Below are 22,296 nucleotides of genomic sequence, written 5' to 3'. Positions count from 1 at the left end.
TCATCAGTAAGAATGTTCTATCATGGAGCTGGGTTTCTGATTGGATTTATTTTTCTGGGCCTTCTGAATTATGAAGAGAAATACAGCTTTAAGAATGGGGTTTTCAACACTTTCATGCCAATGTTACCACACTCACATTTTATTTTTCGAGGTCTCAAAACTGATACAGCGTGTCTGATTCCTGTGGAAAGATACTGCTGGGAAAATACATATTTATGTAAATGTGTAAGATTTTTGTTCATATTTTTAGCTTGACTATGGAAACGTCAGACTCTAGTGCTGAAAAATCCAAGAAACCTCTTGTCAGCCTTGGAAGGAAACATATGCTAAAGATGTCCTGTGGATTATGTACTGCTTGTTTCAATTAACACATCGATATTCTCTGTCACTTCTAGAGACAAAAAGCCCAGGTGACAATTCAAATGATGCATGAAAATAACATTTCAATTTTTACTGGTGAGCTCAGATTTTTTTTTAAACAAATAACAAAAGATTTCAACTGTTTTGGTCAATGTTACATTAGTAACTCAATAGTATGTCTGAATTTTTTAAGGAACATATGTTGTAAAGACGCTGCAGCAATGAAGCACATTTGTTTTCTGAAACATTTGCTTCTGGACATGTATTGTGTCACATGTAAGAATTTTGTGTTTGAATTTAATTTGGAGTAAAGTGTAAATGTATCAAGAAATGCAAAACGTATATATTTGACTATTAATTTGAAATCCAAGCATTTTTTATCTGCTACTTTTATGGAAGGAGACATGTTTTCACATGCCTTTTAAAGTAATTATTATCACACTTTTCTTTTGAGAAATATTCTGTGAGTCTTTTAAGCCAGCAGTTGTACTGTCTTCTGTTTCTTCTCTCCTGACTGAATGTAAATGGTTCTATTAAAAAACACCCAAAAAAGTTCAAGAGATTGCCAAATTACTATTATGTCTCTACTCTTTTTTTAAAATGAAAAATAGCTTTCAAATGAAAAAAAAACCAAAACAAAAAACCATAAGAACTCATAAAAATGGGATGTCTGATGCAGATCCTGGAAAAAAGTGAGAATTGAAAAAAAAAGTTATCATTGTACTGTAAATCTTTGAAATCCTGAATGAATTCATTATTTTTACCTTTCTTCCTGGTTTTGTTCAAGTTTAGTGGATAAATGTCAGAAAAAAAGGATATCTATAAAAAAGCTTTTAACTTGTCCAGCACTTTAGGGAGATGACAAAATTGTGAGAAATCAATAGCAAAGTTTTGTCTGAGACCAGAAGCGGAAGAATAAAAACCTGTCAGAATCCATCAGTAAAAAACTGCTGTGAGATGTCTCCCTGGATATCGATGTGAGCTTAGTCAGGTATAAACAAGGACAGTAGGAGAGAATAAAGCCCTCTAGTTCCAAATGTTTTGGCTTATCTTCAAGTATTTATTTCAAAGGTAGTGTTTGATGTATATTATGTTGGTCTTAAGGCAGCAAAATGGTACAACCTTTGGAGTCTTGTTTAAGCACTTGAATGTCAGCGGGAAACCAAGGTAAAATTCATGGTATATAGAAATGAATTCTGTGTGGATTAAGTTGGAAAAATATATTCAGTGCTGTAGACTCTGTTCTGAGCAGAATAATTAAAGAAAAAGCAGTTGTTGAGTTTCATGGCATTTTTCCTAATGGTTTTTTTCTTAATGACAGCGTGAATCATTTTTTGTAACTATTTTACCAGTGTAATAGAAGAGGTTCCTTGTGTCATGAAAAATCAAGTGTTTGTTTTGAAGAAATGAGTGTTCAAAATGACAAATATCCACCAGATACAAGTGGGAGGAAGATACAGTGAAATACAGCTCGATTTGGTCTCACACCTCTGCAATTTCTTGTCCTTACAACTCTTTAATTGAAAAGTGCCATCTTTCTATAAAAACTGTCTAGCTTGTACTTCAAAGTTAAATGTGGCTTTATTGATGAAGAAAGAGTTGGAAGCAGAAGTTTGGGAGGAGTTCACAGAAAAGGGAAGTGTGTATATGCAAACCACTGCTGCTGTGGTGAGGCTGCAGCAAGGGCAGTGCTGGTCAGGGGTGTGGATAGTGGGGTAAATCCTTTGTGTGCAGTCAAATTTTGGGAGTATTTATCAGTAAGTGTGTTTGCATGAGATATGAGGTAATGCATCTGTAATTTGTAGCTTTATAGAGCTAGTTTCTAGGGCAGAATAGCTTCTGGGCTAACTGGATTCAAAATGTCTTTTTCCTGTGGGATTCTTGAAACTACAGCCTTTGTTTCCATAAGCATTTCAGTAAATGTCAATAGCTTCATTTGGGAAACACACAAGTTGGTATTGAGTTCTTGAGCTTTGGGTTTGTTGCTGTTCTGATTGGAATTATTAATTGCTGAGGTTTAAGTCCTAATGTCTGAAACATGAGGGTTGTCTTATAATAAAGTAAGAGAAACTTGATTTTGGTAGTCATCAAATGTTTAGTAAACAGAAATTATATTTTCTTCAGGCTTAAATTTGCAGCCTATACTGAGAAAGGCTTTTCTGCCTATCAAAACCATGTTTCTTTTAAAAATGGCTTTGTGTTTGAAAGGTAGCGTGAGAGGAGCTGCTTTCCATTCTGCTCTTATGGCAGTTCAGCTCCAGAATATGAATTTGCATAGCGAGTCCCACTTTTTCTATAAATATGAAATTTAATTGGATATTCCTTTCCAAAGATGTTAGCCTGAGCCAAGGTTCTGCCTGGAAGCTGGTGTCTCTTCTGTATGTGCCTCCCTGTTACAGTATGGAAGCAGTTGTTCTGTAGATGAATGAACTCTTTCCTCCAGCCTTGTCGGCAGCAAATTTACATTTGTATGGAAGATGAGTGGGAGTGCCGCCTTTCATAAGGCATTGCATGTGGGGGATGGGGCAGTCTGGCCCGGGAATCTAAACCCAACAAACCGGGAACAGACAGTGTGCTGTGAAAGCCTGAGTAGTGTGTAAACCTTGAGGATTTTCCGCATTTTTCAGCGTTTCTTTTTCTGGGACCAAGCCTCGTAAGCGGTGGCTCAGGATGAGTTCCTGCTGTAGTTCATTGCTAATGCTCAGCTTTGCTCCAAAGGTCTTACTTTATCAAACTGAATCTTGTAAATAGGCAAGACATCCAGAAGAAATTCAGACAAGCTGTCAGGCGAGTTTCCTTAGGTTGGCTGCCAAGTTGTTGTTTTTCTTTTTTTAAAAAACAAGTTACCTCATCAACCTTCCTGGTTTCAGTATTCTGTCAGCGTATCTCGAAGAGACACATTTTTAAATCTCCAGATAAACACAGCTTGATCAAAATAAATAAAAAAGCCCCAAGCACTTAAGTTTCAGTTTGACAGCGAAACATTTGGCTTATTTTTTTTGCACAGATAAATGCTACCAGAGACTTAAAAAAATGTCACTAAAGTTGTCAGCTTTTAAAATTTTGGAAAGTGATCTTTTTTTCCCACCAGACAATATGTTATGTAAGGAAATGTTATAGCTTTAAAGTTTCCCACAGCTTGATGTCTTGTTGCTTTTAGTTTTGATTAAATAGAGTAAAAACTATAATGAATTAGCAATGATGAAATTCATAATTTACAATATGAAAAATGTAAATTTTGAATCTCAGTATTTTAGAGTAGGGCATTGGTTCAAAAAACTCCTTGATAATACAATATGTAATTAAAACCATTGCATCTTGCTGCAGAAAATTGAAAAGCTGTTGGTCTTTTTAGTCTGATTTCTGGATGGGAGCACTCTTTGTGTGGCAAAATGTGAATTGGTGATCATCACAAGATCATCCTTTTGTGTAGTGCTGCCGTCCTTCACACCCCATCTCCAGTGATGGGGCCCTGGTTGTGTGAGAGACTTTATGGTGTTTTTGTAGTTATTATGAAATATCAAAAGTTTCTAAGTGGTCAATATAAGTGGACTCGGACCTCTGGAAGGACCTCCAAATTCTCTGGAGTTATGAATTTAAGAAGTGCAGCTATTGAATTCACTTAAGCTATTTTAGACAGCACATGCATTTTTGATCCACAGTGTGATGATTTGATTGCCAAGATGACCTTTACTGGTTTTGCTTTTTTGGTAATGGAAGGTTTCAATTCTGATGCAACAGTATAAACCACAAAAGATGTCAGGATGCAGTGCCAAGAACCTGAAATGAGTAGGAAGTCGTAGCAAAATTATTTGCCTTATTTTAATTTGTAGTTTTTTCACGGATGTGGAGTGATACCTGAAATTCACTGCAAATATCAATTACAATTTCAGATAGGTAGTTTATATTCAGCATAGAAAGTACAGTATGCAAACTGAACACAGCTCAGAGATGTGCCACGTGATTCCACACAGATATGTCTTTGTGCATATGTAAATGCACTCTGATATAGTAGATACAGACTCCTTTCTTATTTATTCCCCTTTGCAGTTGCTTTGGTGAGTAGAAAATGTGAGTAATAGGGTAATAGCTTATTCAGGAATTCTCAATTATGTTTCAGTAAAATATATTGTACACAGGTGCAATTGCACAACTTCTAAGTGACTTCCTGTGGTCATTGTTTTTCTGACTGTGAAATTGGTCTGTCCTTGGTCATCTTCCACTGATGCTATTTGAAAACCTGTGGGCTGCAGAAGAGCTGAAAGAGTTGTTGTTTTGATGATACTGAAGTTAATAGATGGAAAACTCCTGTCATTTTCACCTTGGAGATGTTCTGACCTCTCAGATTTTTTTCTTCTACAAGACATAGAAGTGATAGATTTCGGTAGCAGGAGTGAAATGGGGTCTGAATCAGCATGAATGAGAAGAGATTTCTTCTTATCAAAAGACATAAAATGCTGTCTAGAATCCAAGCACAGACACCTCCTAGAGACCTCTGAGAAGTAGGGTTGTTTGCTGTCTACTGTGTAAAAAGTAAAATTCTAGGTCCTGTTAATATTCTTCAATGTCTTGTCATACATATGGCTTTTCCTGGGATAATTAAAGGAGATTAAGTTCTTAAAGTCTTATAACACTGATGTTTTTCTACCCTGGAAACATTTTATTTTGGATTATTCATTTTATCAATATTCATTTCAAAATATAGGCCACAGACATGATTTTCCATGGTGATGTCATCAATATTATATCTAGAGACAATACCACTAAATTTATGATGTGTAAGTTCTCTTGGTCTGTTCAGAGCTTCCTTGAACTGTCATAGCTACACCCACACACTATTTTTAGAATTACTTTTTAGTTTACAAATTCACTGTTACACCTTGTTCCTTTTTGGAGTTTGGGTGCCTTTTAGGATGCAGGACACTCCTGTCTTGGGCAAGCACTGCCTTTGGGCTTTTTACTTCAACAAAGGCACAGAATGGTTGCACTGGCTGAGGCCAGTACCTTATCTCTGATTGCAGGTGTCTATGGCAGAGTCTCTTCCCAGAACACTTGCAGCTGTTTGTGACTGGGTCAACTTCAGTGTGTTTCCCTCTTTTAAGGGTTTTTGGCAGATTCTTCAATGCATTTGTCCAAACACTTCTGCCCATGCTTGTGATTCTTTTCCCCTCCAGCCTTTTACAGCCAGAAATAGCCCAATGTGACTGTTGTGTAAAGCAGTAGCTCTTTTTGTTTCTTTGGAAATCGCTCTTAGCCTGGTTTAATTCACCCCAGTATTGGCAAGCTGATAAACTGCCCTTCCCTACTTACCAGGCTAATCCTTGTAGGAACATACTGGAAGTCCATGGCCATTTCCATTTCTTGATGTCTTCAAATCAACATTCAATTAAGAACTTTCTCAGAGCTTTTTCAGAGCACTGCAGCTAAACAGGAATTGGTTGGATTATGTCAAGGAGATCCCAATGCTACACTACCCTTTCTCTTTCCCTATTGCTGCAGAGCAAAGCAAATTTTCTCAAGACTTGTAAATTTGATGAAGGGAGGAAGAACTGAGTTAAGAACTTACCAAAGTTGTTGGTTAACCAACCTTAAAGTCCCTCTTTTAATCCCCTTTCCTAATTTTTTTTAGTGAAGTTGAATATTAAGGTAGGTACTCTTCATTCTTAAAGGATTCAAGTATTACATGACCTCCTTATTTTGATTTTTCCCCCCCCTTATTAATAGGTTTTTTGTTAGACCCTTTCTTGGTGTTGCCTGCATCTGGAAACTGTTTGGGAACTTTCTTCTAGAATGAACTTTTTATATAATTGATAAAATTACATTTTGTCCTTTGGTTTCTTTAATATCCTTCAGTAATACATGCTCTAATGGAATGCCTTGTACAATACTTTCTCATCTCTAATTGGAGACTTACCTGCAGACCTTTTAGGATGTTAAAATCACTGTCTAAGGGTGGTGTAATATTTTGGTGAAACGATGAGTAAGTTTAAATTTTTAAAGGTAGTATTTAGTAAAAAAATGTTCAATGTCAGAGAGTTGCTTTGAAATTCCATTTGTCCTTTGCTTGTTTCAGTTTGATCCTAAGTACTTTCTCCCATCTTCTTTCATCGTTGATTTTCTGTAGTAGATTTTGCTGAAGGAAGAAAAAAAGAGAGTGGATGAGTCTTAACAGTTAAACAGGAGAGTAGAAAAGGTGGTTGCCCCATTTGTGATGTTTTTGGTCGTGGTTTTTGATCTGACATTTAAGCAAACACTGAAGAAGGGAAGGGGACAGGGAAGCTGGAGGAAAAGCCATGCCTGTTTTTTTTTTTTCCAGCAGCCCCACTTTGGCTTCTCTACCCCAGAAACTGGGTAAGTGTGGCAGGCAGCCAATTTGAAAGCATCCTTCCCAAGAAAGCTTGAAATTTGGAAGAGAACAGATGATTCTCATGGTATTTCAAGACTCATGCCAGGCTCAATCAATTACAAGTCACTTGTGAAGACATATTGAGAATTGGCAATGTCTGAATATTACGGTAAATAATCCAGGAAGGATTAGATGTAGATGTGCCAATAAGAATGCTTCCAGTTATGTTATGAAAATAAGTTATGGTTATATGCTACTGTTATCTGCCTGAAACATTTTCATTTAGTGGTTGATATAGGAGGAGAATACAATGGGAATGATGTTGCATGATTGTTAAGATGCCTTGATTCCTCTCACAGAATGTGTTGTTTAATGCTGGTGCCTTTAGAAGAGGTAAGATCAGTGATCCTGCTAGTTCATGGTCTAATAGAAATATTTCTAAAATATATTGTAGACTAAAATAAACTGCAAAGTGCGTGTAATGTATGTGAGCATGCATGCCAAAATGTTTTGTTTCTATGAGATTTTCTTAGGTAAAAATAGAATTTGTGTGGTACTAATGTCTGATAACTGAAGTTAGTATTTAGTATTTTTTCCTGAGGAAGCTTACTTCATGGCAGAATGCAAGAAATTGTATTGAAATCCATAATGAACATTATCCCAGTGAAGTCCTATGTTCATTTTACATTCCTGTATGCTTTTAAACAGCTTATTCTGTATTTTTATGTCGCTGTTCTCCCCGGTGGCACATCCTCAAGTTCTCCCGCAGAGTTTTGTGGCTGGCTCGCAGTTCCCCAGCCCCATTTGCAAAAGCAGATGCTGTTCCTTTAAAATGAAGTGGCTCATGGAGTTGTTTTCACTAGCGCAGGTTTTTATATGGTACAGTAGGCTCCATGCAAATGAGCTCTGCCCTCTCCGGAGCGCACAAAGGCGCTGCAGCCCTCGTTCGGCATTCGCTCGTGTAAATCGGCAGATGGATGGAGGCAGGCACGGCAGCCGCAGGATTTATTAGCTGCTCTCAATAAAAGACCACACTCGCTCCGCCGAGGATCAGGAAAAAGCCTGGTGAATGGGATTGAGTTGTATCTGCTTTCAGCTGACTTTAAAATGATGTGTTCAGCTCATGTGACTGGGTCACTTAGCACGAAGATGAGCTGAAGATTTCCGTGTAAATCTCCGCTGCTCTAAGCGCGGCCAGCCCCGTGTGCTCGGCCGGAGACTCCTTTGGCTCGCAGCTGTCAGAGCAGCGCTGCCCGGGCAGGGCACACTCGAGGATGTCTGCCTGAAATCCCCTCAAAAACACAGCTCTCGATGAAGTTTGATGTGTGTATCTCATGAAATCCTTCAGAAGTTAGGTTCTTTTTAAATACAGTGTTTATATTCAGAAGTTATAAATAGACTCTCTTCCTAAGCTTCTATCAGGAGATGAAATCTGTTGCTTTAGCTTTCTGCTAAAATATTGAAGGTCATTGCGGCAATAGGTTGTTCATTATATTTGCAATACTTTCTTTTTTCCTTTTTAACCTAGAAAGGGCATGTGTAGGACAAAGGCTTTTTGACATGCTCAGAAATTTAAATGATACTGGGATGAACATACCTAGATTTTTGGTTTTACTGAAATGGTGTTCGGTATAGCTAGAAGCATTTTTGTTTTATTTTTCAACACATGCTGTATGCTCGTGTTTTAAAATGGCATTGGCATTATGGACCTAAAGGGGCAAAGCCCTTTTTGACCTTGCTGGAGTTGTCTGTGTGAAGGTAGCTGGAAACAGAAACCGCAGGACAGACTGAAAAAGCCTCAGCTCAACTGTGCTTTTTCATCTTTTTTCCCCCCTGCCTTTTTGCTGTGGATGACGATAGGGGAAGGGCTACTTCAGACAGCTCTGTCAGTGATGAATAGATGAATGAATTCTTAAATGTTCAGGACTTGCAACATGTGTTCCAGACCCTGCAGCACATGAGAGTCGCAAGATCTCAGCAATGAGCTGAAGAATGTGCCGTGCCTGCTGCATGGAGGAGCCCAGCATAGCTCAGAGATAGCAGAAACAAAAGAATGTGTGACAGTATCTGAAGAATCTCACAGTTGCTTTGTCTTGCAAAGGAGTAAAGGAATTTTTCAGAATTGGGAAAAATAAAATTTCCATGGTTTTCATAGCGAGATTTTTCTGTATTTTTTCGGTGCCAGTGTATCATCCTGTGTGCCCATAGTATTGCTTTTTTAGTTAGCGTGACTGTGTGTTTTTTAAAGGAAATGTGACCTGGATTTTGTGAGCTTATTATGCACAGTAAATGAAGGCAGCTGTTTTAGCTTACTGATCCCTTATAACAGCTCGAGTAAATTGAAATAAAGCAAAAATGCGTGTCTATGGGATCTGAATTAAATTCCACTCTTTGGCCTTCTGTGGAGTTGTGGATCATTATTATTATTATTATTATATATTTGTAGACAGTTTTGTGTATGAGGGGAGTGAGACATCCAACCTTGAAAAGATTTAGGAAAGTCGAAGAGATTTTTTCAAATGTGACCTGCTAAATCAGCCACAAAGAGGCAGACAAAATTACATAGAGATAGTCAGAGACTGGGCTGCAGCTCTCTCTGACAGGCAAGTGAAAGACCATGTCCTATTTTTAGCAAGTGGACAGAGGGCGAGTGGGAGGGGGAGAAAAGTTTGAAAATAATGGACTTCTTTAACAGTTAGAGAGCAAAGCTAGTGAGAAGCAAGTGAGCTTTAGTGATCAGCAGTGGAAATATGGATGATTCAAGTATTCTTCGAAGAAGAGGGCTGCAGGTAAGTGTAACTTCAGCCTTCTTTTATTTATTCTTCTGCTTGTAATGTGACAGTCTCATAAAAATGCTGACAGTTGTTTGGTGTGAATCAGGTTGACTGAGAACATAGCAATGATACTAGAATTTGAGTTTTTATGTTTTTACCTAGTGTATATTTTATAAATTAAAAGCAGGATTTTGTATGCAGTAATAAAATAATATTCTAAGGTCTTGGATTATATCCAATAGTTTTGTGACCATTCCTATGGTAAGAAGGGAAGTATAAACTATGAGGCTTACCTTATTTTTGGGTATTCACTTTTACAGATACATAGAAAAATCTGTTACATGGCTTGTCAGACTTGCCTTAGAGTAGCCATTTTACTTGAGCATTAATTAAAAATTAAATGTCAAAGCAGATTGAATATTCTCATTTATTTTTGACATATGCTTCTTTACTACTTCAAATGCACAGTAATCCAAAACCAGAATGCAGTTCAACAATGCAAATAGTATTTATATTTTACTTTCAACAGCTATCATTGTTGCAATAAATACTTTAATTTGTTTTGAACCCAAACATCCTAGTGAAGTTTTATTTTGTGTTCGTGCTGTGGAAGCTGGACTGAGTTGCACTGGTCTGACAAGCAGCAGTCTGTGCCAGTGTCAGTGGTGTGTGATAACTGAACTGATGCTTATGGAATAAAACTGCTGGAAGTGAGTGAGCTCCAAAATCGTGTGTGAGATGGACAGGGAATACATTTGTGCTTGAGAGCAACATATTCTGCCCCTCCACCCCTCTTTTCATTGTGATAGGATGGTATATAGCCCATTACATACTTGCTAGCATAAGTAATTGTTTATAGACCATGAACGTTGCCTATTAAATTAACCATGTCTGTCCCATTGTTTAACTTCCTTTGAGGAAAATAAATTTAATATTTTAACATATTGCTATTCATGCCTTGCTGATGCTTTAAGGCAATTACAAAGTAATTGCTGCCTTATGTGAATATGTTCTACATCTCACCTTTTCATTTATTTATTTATTTCTTATTAGTATTACTGAAATAGCTTGATACAGTGTGCTGCATATACCATGGTGACAGTGTATTAGGATAGTGCATTTCCTCATCATAAAATTAGCTGTATTTACTTTCTGTATAGCTGAGTATATAGGAATAAGTAAGACTATTTGGGGGTGAATTTTTGGATAAATTAATATTTATTTTCAGTGTATCTAATTAATCAAAGTTTCATAAGCAATAAGATTGTTTCTGTCCACAGATGATCAAATTTTTTTAAAGCCATTTAGGGCTTTTCTGAACGTAGCATTTCTCGTGGATGTTTTATCTGTTTGACATGCCAGGGAGTGGTTCTCATGGTAATTCTTTAGGGGAGTATTGGAAAAGGAAGGGAGGTTGGAGGAGACCAAATGTCCACCAGTGTCAGCAGAAGACACTGCTGGGGATGTGAATGCATTTCCCTGGTTTAACTATGTAACATGGTGAAATTCCATCATTTTGGTGGCCTTCAGTATTTACTGTCTAGATGTGGTGTTGTGTCTGTCCACAGTTGGGTAGGTATTGTAAATGCATATGCATATATATATATATATATATATATATATATATATAGGTGTAATCAATATCTACATCAAAAATGCTTCAGGAACAGAAAATAGGCTAAAAGGATATCAGGAAATAAGGCAGATGTCTAAAAGGAAGTTAATGCTGGATGATTTTTTTCCCCTCTGTATTTTGGAGTAGAATTTTTGGAAGAAATTGTAGCTTGGAAAAGTGACCATTTTATAGTCAATTTCTACTTCAAAAATCAGGAAAAATTAAAGAGCTATTGGGACATTGCCAAGGCAATATGTTTAATTACTTCCCTTGGAGAGCTGGGTGATACTAGTTTGAAAGGCCACTGATGAAAAAAATTAGTTTCTTAGTTCAAGCTGGATGTTGATGATGTTTAAAATGAACATCACAGCCCAAATTAGGTTTTCTAATCCAACCTCTCCTCTCAAAGCAATGTTCATTCCAAAGTTAGATCAGGCTGCTGAAGGACTTGTCCAGGCTGGTTTTGAATGTATCTAGGGATGGGAGATTTTGTAGCCTTTTTTTTGGCACCTGTTCTGGTACTCAATCAAGTGCACTGTGAAAATCTTGTTTCCTTTATGTTTCCCTACATGGCACTTTCTAAATGCACACAAATGTTTGCCTTGTGCTCCCTTTTACCTCCATCACCTGAAATGCTTGTGATACCAACACTGTGATAAATTTGTCTTCCTGGGGAACTCTCTCAGCCCTGATCCCTGCAGGAACTAGATGTGGACTAGAGGGAGCAGATAACCTAAAGGAGCAGGAATGTTATAAATATATATATATATATATACATGCAAAGTCAATATAGTGGCACGTGGCCCTTCTGTATCACCTTCTTTATTTGTTCAGTTCTGCTTTTGGTGCATCCTGTCTGGTGCCACAGATTTGGTCTACAAATTTGTAGTGGTGAAATGTGTGGAAATTTAAGGTCCAGGAGAGGCAAATCAGATTTCTGTGTACATGTAACTGTATATATTTATATATTCATGGTATGCACACACATATAGCATGCTCACAGTGTGATGTAGCTCTGCAGTAATATTGAGAAAAGGCTGAGAAAGAGCTTCTAATAATGGAATATTCCTTTAATTTCTAGGCTTTCATTTTAGGTAATGAACTTGAACTTTTGACATAAATTACTGCCTAGGAACAGGCGCTAAGTGGTGGAGCTGTTTCTGCTGCTCCATACAGAGATGTGTATTTGGACTTCTTAATTATTTGGTGTTACATAAAATGCATTGTGATGTAGCCACACATGTTAGGAGGCTACCTAGGTTTGTTATTGTTCCCTGTACATTTGTTGTAGCTGGTATTTTAGTGCAAATCATAGCAGTAGTACCCAGTGAGTCCCTGTGAAGATGAACTGGTATTTTGATCATCTTGCACTAGAAAATGGTGGGGGTTTTGGTTTCTTTTGCATTGCAGGAGCTGGTGCCTGTGTGCTTTTACTCTTCTCACACATGCAAGAAATTGGAGATTCTATCCCCAAAATCCTGATGAGTGAATGCAAGTAAGAAAAGTAATGGAGAGTGTGATATTCCAAATTTCAGACACTTGCACACAGTTTATATTCTGCATTTGTGCTATGTAAGCAGTATTCACATGTGGCTGGACATTATCACCACAGTTCCCTGCATCCATATTTCCTTAGAGTGTGGTATCTCCCTTTCATTTTCTGCTGAAACTTGGGCTAACTTCAACTAGGTAATTTACTTTGTGGGACCACTTCTGTGCTTGAATGTGCTTATCTTGGCTAGTGTTTCTACTGCACAGCATGTTTGGCTAAAATATAATATACCAAAAACCCCATGCCTCCTAGTCCACCAGAAGAAAAATTCATTAGTTTTAGAGATAAATCTAACATTTTCCTCCTGGGGGCAGGGGAGAAATAGGGCATAGAGAGTATAATCTGAGTATTTGGTGGACTTTTCCTTGAGCTGATTTATTTTACTCTAAGGACTGAGCACTTTTTTGTTTTGTTTTATAGGGAAAGGGAATCAGAAAATCAGTGGAATCTCTAAGCTTGAATATATTTAACAGTAGGAGGCTGACTGCACTGTTCAGTTTAAGCCTTCTCTGACACACCTTTAGCCATAATTTAGAGACCCTGAAACTTGACTAGCTCTTCAATTTTATTTCCTAAAGAGTGTCTTTTAGAATTCTTGAAGACATTTTTTGCTGGCTACAAAGCTCATTACAAGATCTGATAAAAATGGTGTTAGTAAGAATGTTGCTTTTTACTGTATTTTTATAAAAAAATTAAAGTAGAAATTGCTCACTAAAAGCTTGTAAGTTGTTCACAGTGAAGGGAGATACTAAATGGGACTCAAAATTTGATTTTTCTGTTTTGCTGTTAAAAAACTTCTGAAATACACATTAACTGAATAATTAGTATCTACATTTGAAACTGAAAGTTACCTTAGGAAGTTTAGCGTGAAGATAGATGCATACATACATATGTAATGATCTTCAGATGTTACCAGTCTCTTGGATTTGAGTTTTTGGAACTGTGTGCTGCAGGGGAGCCTGCCATGGGAAATACATTAACAAGACTTATTTTCTACTGCTCACAGATTTACTAGGAACATAACTGAGCCCACAGGTCAGATATCTGCTGAAGAGCTTCCAGCAGTGATGATGTAGGCAGTCACCACGTACACTGACATCTGAGGAAGAGGTGATAACATGAGAAGATAAATAAAAATGATTTATTCAGATACTGAAATTTTAAACTCAGCATATCAGAAAGTGCATACCAGTTTTCTTTTTAAAAATATTAGTTAAAGAAAAAGATTTTTTTCAGATTGGTTTCCAAAAGAAGCAAGATTTATGTTTAGGCTTGGTTCCTGTTCCCTTGGTAAATTTCTAACACCTGAAATTAATTAAGAAGACAGTCTGAGTTGTTTAGCTTCTGTGACAATTGGCAGCTGACAGGAGGAGTGGGATGTGCATTGGCATTACCTGTGTGGAGAAGGGAAATGACCTTGCTCTTGTGCGGAGGCTGAGGGTGTCCAGCCTGTCTGGGCAATGTGCTCTGTCTTCTGCTGAGGAGGAGAGCTGGGGAACTCTGACTGCAGAGGAATGGCTGCTAGAATTCATTAACTAGATCACTCATAAGCAACTGGTTTTGACTAAAGCCAGTGGAAAAATGCTGTGAAGTTTCATTGTATGAGTCTGTTGTAATCTGGTGCTGGGATGCTGTGTGTCACCCCATGGGAAAGTGGATTGTTGTGAAATCTGTGTGGTACATCTCATTGTAGGACTGAGAAATCATGCTCAGACAGGTGTGAAGCCTTGTGGGTTTTTGGTGATGTCTTTGGGCACGTGAGCTTTCCCACTGGTTTGGTTTCTCAGGATTGGTGCTTGTGGTCCACTTGGCAATGGAGTAGGGAAGGGAACCAAATTTGGGGGGGCCATGAGCTTCTGGCATTCACTTTGAGGACACTAGAAAATGTACCAAGGCAAAAATGTGAAACCTTGTCAGAATAAAAAGTCCTTGAAACATGGACAAGGAGAAAAGGTTAAATGGTTTGCTCAGGCAGAAAAGATGGCATTTAGCTGCTGTCTTCAGGGTACTGTTAAATTGGTTTGATAATTTGCTGTAGTTAATGCTTAAATAAGTGCTTTCAGTTTGTCATTAAGGACATTGTGAATGCTTGTATAGCTGCACGAAACTATTTATTTTCAGGCTGTGAGGAAAGATAAAAATACCAGTAATTAATATTCTACTACTTCAGGAAGAAAGGTTTTGTTAGCAGGTGACTGCATGAAAGAATGGATGTATGTGTGTGAACCTGAGCCCAAGGAAATGCGGGGTAGAGGAATTCTTCCCAAAAATAAACAGCAGTACCTGTTTCACACATTTCATTGGCTTGAGCATGTCAGCTGGACTTGCTTGTTGCCGTGAGTGGTGTTTGCTGCTGGTGGCAGGGGTGGCTGTGCAGGGAGTGGGAGTTTCTCCTCCTCACCATCAGCCACTTGGAGTGTTCCACTGGTGTTAACATCGCTGCATTTTGTACTTGCTTAATGCTGGAAATCCCAAATCTTAAAGGGAAACCAGCTCTCCAGCCTAGCAACACAACATAATGCTGCCATGCTGCAAGACTGGTGTTTAATCTGCTTATCTTTAATAGTCTTCACTGCTTACACAGACCCACTTACCTCTTTAATGAGAAGAAATGTCCTGCAGTGAGGCACTGTGTATTTTGCTTCTAGGCTTATGTCATCAGCCTGGAAGTTGAAATTGGTTAGAGCACATTTTATTTTCCTGCTGTCAGTTCTGCTGGTTATGGTTGCCTCTTCAGTTCTTCAAAACACATTGAAGGATGGTATAGAGTAGGTGGGTTTTTTTTGGTGTTTTTTTTTTTTTTTTTTTTTTGTAAAAGGAAACCTAATTAAAACATGCCAAGTGAAAAAATCTAATTTTGATAAACTATCACTATTCATTGGGAGTAGGCAGTGCTTTTGTGTTTTCAACAGATAAATATTAATTATCTTTGCATTCTAAATATTTGTAAATTGTGGATAGTAGTCACATAAATTACAGAAAATGTTTGAGGAGTAGTGGTATTTAATAACACCTAGAAAAGGATCTCTAAAATGTCAAGAGATATTTAAGGTCAGTTGTAAATATGTGGCAGTATTTCCCATGTGATTTATTAGTTGGTCCTCTTTTATTTTGTATTAAATTGCTTTACCCAAGCCATTAGTATTTATCTGACCTGTAGAAGGTATGGGATTTTATAATTTCTGAGATAAGACAGGATAGGCTTTTCAGGGTTGGTGATTCTTGAATTTCTAGGAGCTGCTATTAAAAACATGAAGTAATTTGTGGACTCCGAAGTGTTTCAGTGTTATTCTCTGAAGGAGCTGATATTAAATCTTAAGATTTTTTTAAAAGAAATGAATACCCAAGACTTTTTGATGTGCATTCTTAGCACAACAATGAGAGGCAAGAAGCTGGATTACTTTATTCAGCAGCTACATGAATAGCAGAGTGGTTCTGCCCACCAGAGCAGTGTGCAAATGCAACTGTTTTACTCTTGGCATCCAGAGTGGGTCAGGTATTCCCTGTAGTTTGTTTTCAATTGTGTGGATGTATTCTGAATTTTCCAATCTGTGACTATAGTTTAGCAGCTCTTTCTCTCTTTCTTTTTCACAAAATGTTTAAAGTTTACATAGTCTTTCAGTAATTGAGGACATGGAGTTGGCTTTGGTGGAGGTGGACTTAATATTTATTAAATTTTGCTCGCTGAATTTTCCTGTTTCTAGTTGTTAAAGGTTTTTCTTAGTTGTGTGACTTCTGGCCGGGCTGTGACATTCAAAAGAATTGCTAAACAAAATAAAACTTGCCACCTAAAACTACAGTAAATTCAAGTGGTATGAAAATTATTTGCTAGGCTAGGTTTAATGTAAGCAGGTATGCTTCAGAAATATGAATTTTCACTTTACTCATATCTTGTGAAAACATTGGGTTTGTACTGTAAATAATGCAGCAGAGTTCCTTAAACTTGGCTTATGAGCTTTGGAATCATCATCTCTATTTAAAGATTTGCTATGAATCACACTTTCTAGTTTTGTGATTCACAGTGTGAAATTCTATTCCATGTTAGAAAGCTAATTTCAGCTTGAATTCAATTATTGTATACTGTAGTAGAAATATATAATACATGACATTTTACATAAATGCATCTGTGTGATTAAACCTTGAACTTTCTTTTGTTTCAAGGATCAAGAATGAGATCCAGTAAAAAGTGTTTGTTTCAGATTTTGATTGTCTTTATTCTAACATTCAGCCTTACTGTCCATAGCTGTTCTCCAATATCAATTTTATTGATATGTGTGGAGGTAATTAGGGCCATTTTTCCATGCATCCCCAGGTGTTTTCTGCTGTGGGGCTTTGGGTGAAGTGCAGCACTGCAGGCATGTCATAATATAGTGAATTAAGGGTTTAACTCTTCCACTTTCTATGCAGAATGCTTCGTGATAGATGTCATTGCTGTCCTTTGAATGAATTTCTTAAATAGATAATGGCATTTATAGTTCATTTTCAGAGATGAGGTATATATATAGATCTTTGAAACCTGACTTTGAAGTTATCAGCACATCATCTGTGGATACATTCTCTGCATGGAAAGTGGTTCAGCTTTGTTTTTACCTGGTCAATTCTATAAATGACTCATTTTGCTAATAGCAATGCTCCCTTTAAATCAAATTGTTGAAGCACAACAGATGCTTTTGTAGCCAAAGGTTTCTTTTTCAAAATGCTCTTGGGTATTAGTGTGATAAAATCATGTTTGGAATGAGGATGAATATAAATATTACCTATTGTATGGCACAGCTTAAACAACTGTAACCTGATATAATTACTTTTAAATTACTTTCCTCAAAAGATGAAAATATTAATTGCCTCTGACATTTATCACTTGTTTTACATCAGCATAGGCTAATAAATGTCACTTGTACTGCCAGCCAAAAAAAAGAAATGCTATCAGATGTCACTGGGGTAGGTTGGTGTATATTCTGTGAAAAAGGCCCTTTCTGCTCCACTGGTCCATGAGCTGTGGTTTGTTCTGCTGGGGGTGACTCCATGGTCTGAAATGGAGCGAGCCAAGCCCATGGCCAGCACTTCCCAGCAGATCTGTGGCCCTGAGAGTGTTTCTGAGTGCTTCCAGTACTACACTGTTTTTTCCCCTTAGGTGTATGTAGTGATCTCCTTTTAAAAATGTGCATTGTTTGCCTTATTTTTCATAATTACAGTGAACAGTTTGGCTAAGGTGGAAGAATGTGTGCTGACTGGTAGAGAGATCCCCTGGGGGGGCAAATTGTGAGGTGCCTGTTGGGAGGCAATTAGGATCTTAAAAAACCTAAACAATGGGGATAAATTTGAAGGCTGAAAGAGGAAAGAGGAATGGATTGTGGTGAGCTATGGGCAAGAAAAAGATTGGAGGTGACTTAAACAGGGACATGAGTGATTTTACATTTGAGATTGATTTCAGATTGCAAAGGCTGTGGGCTGACAGTTTATTCTCTCTAATGGTCCCCAGTCATTTACTGTTTGTTTTCCTAGCTTTTATCTTTTCCTCTTTCAAATGTGAATGTCAGGCAGCGTCCTGTTCTGGGCTTGTTGACTGTTTTGGTAGGCCCTTCCTTAAAACTCTGCGGACCAAGTTTAAACCTGGCAGTTCTGTTGCACTTTGTCTCAAAACATTATTTATGAAATAGCACCCAAAACTTCTTGTACTGAAATGGGCAAACATTGAAGTTTTTTAAAAACAATTTTATAATCTGGGATAGTTTTGCTGTGTGGTGACTGCCTGCTTGTAAATTTTGAGAGTTTGACAGTGCCAAGCTGATATTTTTCTTCCAAAGTGGCTACCATGAAGAAAGCCCCTCAGGGACATGAGACTACTGGAGAACTTCAGAAAGCAATGTTGTGCTTGATTAAGTTTAGACAGATGATGGAGTGATGTAGTAAAATCATTTTTGTTAAGGCATAATACAACATAGAATCCAGTGTAGTACCGTTGGGACTGATAAAAATGAAATACTAAAGAAAAACCATGCCCTTACATACAGCTTTCAGCAGCAAATGCAATAGGTGTAATTTAGTTGTGTGGTGCTGGGAACATAATATTGATTTACCATGAATCAAGAGAAATAGTTTGTACCTTGCCTGTCTGTATGGATTGCAGCAGTCTTGGGGAAACCTGTTACCTAAAAATGGTGCTCTAACAGAGTCCCTTCTCTTTGATAGTGGTGGGGAGGTGAGTGTAGCCAGGTGAAAAATCCAGGTACATATCTAAATGGGGGAGAGGGGGTAGAGGTCCTTACATGCTGCTGCTGTGAGTTGCCAATTTTCCATGTACTTAACTCACACTTCTTGAAAAGACCAATTTTTTAAAGCAATCCCTTGCATAACTTGCATAGAATTGAAGGCAGTGGAATGAGAGGGGTTTGGGCTAGATCTTGCCTTGTATTACTTGCAGAAATAACTTCATCCTTGTGTAGCGCTAGATAAAGATATTTTTTCTCTTTAAAAAAAATATCAAGTAAAAAAGCATTTGAGGTAAAGCTGCAGTGACTTCAAAGAAGGTCAGGCTGGTCACTGTGGCATGTGAGTTCTTTCTGGGAGGCAGTAGTTCTCTTGGTCTTTAACAGGAGAATTACTGGATGAAGTGATTACTGTTTGTGTTTTTTGGCAGACAATATAATGCTACAAAAGGGTTTTACTAACTTCACCTTTCAACCAGAAAGAGCTGTATTATCTTACTGTTTGAGGGACTGGTGTATGGCTTTCATTCATTTACCCCTTAATCTTCAGGTGACCTAGTTTATCCTGTAGTGAGATGGCTTTAAATACCCTTGACATAGACCCTGATACTGAAAACAAAGCACTCCTGTGTTGGTGTCTTGGGTCTCTTTATGTGCTCATGACTGATATCAGGTGAAAATGAGTGTTTCAAGAAACAACTATTCATTTTTGGTTTTGGACTTAAAAAAATTTCTCCGTTGTAGGCAAATTGAAGCCTTGTCACAAGAGACTTTGCCTCCCCTCATTACTCCTCATTTATGCCACAGTGCAAATCCTTCTTCCAGATCCCACTTGTTCCACAGGTGAAGTCAGACAGAACTGTGCATATTCTATAATGGGACTCAAAAGGGGGTTTTATAGTTGAGTTCCTTCTGTTTTCTGAAAACTTTGGAGTTTAACAACCATCATTTCAATATTCTCTGCTTTTCTTTCAGGAAGTGAGCTTGATTAGAGGGCTGCTAAATTAACGTCAGCAGGGTGCATTGTGCAAATGAAACCTGACCACTTTAGAGCAGAGGGGATGTTTGAAATGGAATGGTTGCCTTTTTTTTCCCCAGCTGGCAACCTTGGTTTCTCCCCAAATACTCTTGGTGAGGAATTAGTACTTCTAAACTCCTAGAAGGCAGATTTCAGAAAGCATTAAAATGATTCCTGTTGGTATTTCAAGAGCCCCCTGCTCTCTTGGAAAAGAACCAAAATAAAACCCAAAAAATCAAGCCAGCAAGATACTTAGCTGTAGAAATAAAAAGAGGCCACCTTTGTACCTGGGCTGGGTTTTTGGGTCTTTGCGTCTTTGCTGAAGGTTCTTATGGGAATGGTTGATTTGGCTTTTGTTAACTTTATAAAAAAAAGAAATTAACAAATGCTGTTTGTTTTCAGGAGCCAATGAGAGGCATAAATTTACATTGGTCTTGTGTGGAGCAGGCTGTGGTTAGGACAGGGAAGGATGGGTGAACCAAATATATGTGAAAGCTGCAAGCACTGAGTTTGGGATACTGAGTTAGTTCTGACAGAACACAAAACAAAGGGAATTCCTCTTTAATATTTGTGTGGCAAGCAGACTTAGGAGTATATTGTACTACACAAAGGCAGGGGAGAAAAACCTCTTTGCCACTTTTCATCTTGGGTGTATGCCAATTTTAAAAAAGCAAAACTAGAATACAATCCTATTATTAGTGTAACAGATCATGATTGATAGTTGTTATGGCTAGAAATTGGTTTTAAGCACTGTATTTTGGAACAGCTTGAGCAATATTATAGGCTTTTACCTAACATGCCTCTCTTAAAATCCTGTTTCTGCTCTCAGTCTTTCAACCATGCAAAGAGATGTATTTGGACAAGGTATCTATTTTTTATCTGTTTGAAATAACACTCACTCATTTTACTGTTCAATAATCAGCCCTCTTTTTTTCCCCTCTGAAGCTACCATTTGTTATTTGTGTAGCTCTAAACTGCTCCATAGCAGCAAGAAAACCATAATGAAACTGAAAACAAAAACTGATTATGAAGACAAAAAAAATTTGTAAATATAATTGAAGTAGTAGTTGTAATAAAAAAATGTACTTAATTGCTTGAATAAAGATTTTTCCAAACTAAGGCCATTTTGAAGATTTATGCTTAAAAAATGTAGCCAAAGGAGTCAAAGTAGCTGTAAAGATCATAAAATGCAATAAGAGAGAGAGAGAGCAATAAGGTAGAGATAAACATTCATTACATTTGAGCAGGATATTAGTTTTTAAAGGTTTAAATATTAAATAAAATTCAGAGGAAATCTTTCCTAATTAAAAATGAGGTAATGTGAGAAAAATGAAAGTTGAAGTAGAAGTTGCACTCAGATTTGTGGTCAATGCTTGATGTCCAAGTGGGGACCGGTGACGAGGGGTTTGCTCAGTTGGGGCTGACCCTGTTTAACAGCTTTGTTGGTGATGTTGGATTTGGGCACCCTCAGCACATTTGCTGGTGTCACCACGCTGAGTGGAGTGGGTGACATGCTGAGGGGAAGTGATGCCATCCAGAGGGACCTGGAAATGTGTCAGAAATGTTCTGTGAGAGCCTCATGAAGGTCACCAAGGCCAAGTGCCAGGTCCTGCACACGTGTTTGGGCAGTCCCAGCCACAGATCCAGGCTGGGACGTAACAGATGGAGAGCAGCCCTGCCCAGAAGGAGCTGGGGATGCTGTGGGGAGAGGCTGGACATGCCCCAGCCATGGGCACTCCCAGCCCAAGATGCCAAATGTGTCCTGGGCTGCATCCAAAGCACTGTGAGCAGCAGGGGAAGGGGGGAATTCTTCCCCTCTGCTGTGTCTGGTGAGACCCACATGGAGCTCTGTGTCCAGCTCTGGAGTCCCCAGCACAGGGGGCACATGGAGCTCTTAGTAAAAGACAAGTCTATATTTGAGCTTGTGTTTTGGCTGAGTGAGAACTTTGTGAGGTTAACAGGAAATTAGGGAAGCAGGAGGATGAAATCCAAATGCCAGGCTGTGGGAATGGTAAGAACCCAGAAGGTCCAGAGCCTTCCCGTGCCTTCCCATGTGAATCTTTATGCACAATGTTAATTCTTGTTACAGTGAAATGAGTTCTTGAGTCAGTGGCAGGTAAACTGAGCAGTTGAAATCCCAAGTAAAAAGAGATACCTGTCAACCTGCTAAGAGTTGTTTGCCTTTGTAAATTTAACAGAAATCAAAGTCATGGAAACAAAAATGAAAAAGTAGAAGCTTTAGATTTAACAGTAGTAAGATGCTTAGAGGTTATTCACCATTGCTGCTGTGAAGTAAACTGGGAGGTTATTGAATTTTTGTCTTTGGAAAAAATTACTTTAGAAATAGTACCCCAACTTCTAAGGTCAGGCAGGCTAAACCAAATGTTTTAAAAATTGATTTATCAAGTAACTGTCAAGTTCTTAG

At 38.0% G+C, this 22,296-nt stretch overlaps 1 protein-coding gene across 9 annotated transcripts in view; it reads left to right on the top strand.

Annotated features, from left to right (window-relative positions):
* The window catches only part of MAST2 (microtubule associated serine/threonine kinase 2), a 186,871-nt gene that overhangs the window by 39,390 nt on the left and 125,185 nt on the right, over positions 1 to 22,296 (top strand). For 2 of the 9 annotated variants that reach the window (XM_074545879.1, XM_074545878.1), the window contains exon 1: positions 7,064 to 7,099. The exons of 5 other annotated variants lie outside the window; for them this stretch is intronic. In XM_074545879.1, the coding sequence (XP_074401980.1) occupies positions 7,067 to 7,099 (33 nt within the window). In that variant the 5' untranslated portion in view covers positions 7,064 to 7,066. Of the gene's footprint in view, positions 1 to 7,063; positions 7,100 to 7,603; positions 9,496 to 22,296 lie in introns of those variants that run through there. 2 more of the 9 variants (XM_074545876.1, XM_014263798.3) reach the window with 2 other exon arrangements.

The sequence above is a fragment of the Zonotrichia albicollis genome, chromosome 8 (assembly GCF_047830755.1).
Source record: "Zonotrichia albicollis isolate bZonAlb1 chromosome 8, bZonAlb1.hap1, whole genome shotgun sequence".
NCBI classification, from domain to species: domain Eukaryota; kingdom Metazoa; phylum Chordata; class Aves; order Passeriformes; family Passerellidae; genus Zonotrichia; species Zonotrichia albicollis.
The sequence above is the reverse complement of the archived record's forward strand: the minus strand, read 5'-3'. Positions and strand labels throughout refer to the sequence as shown.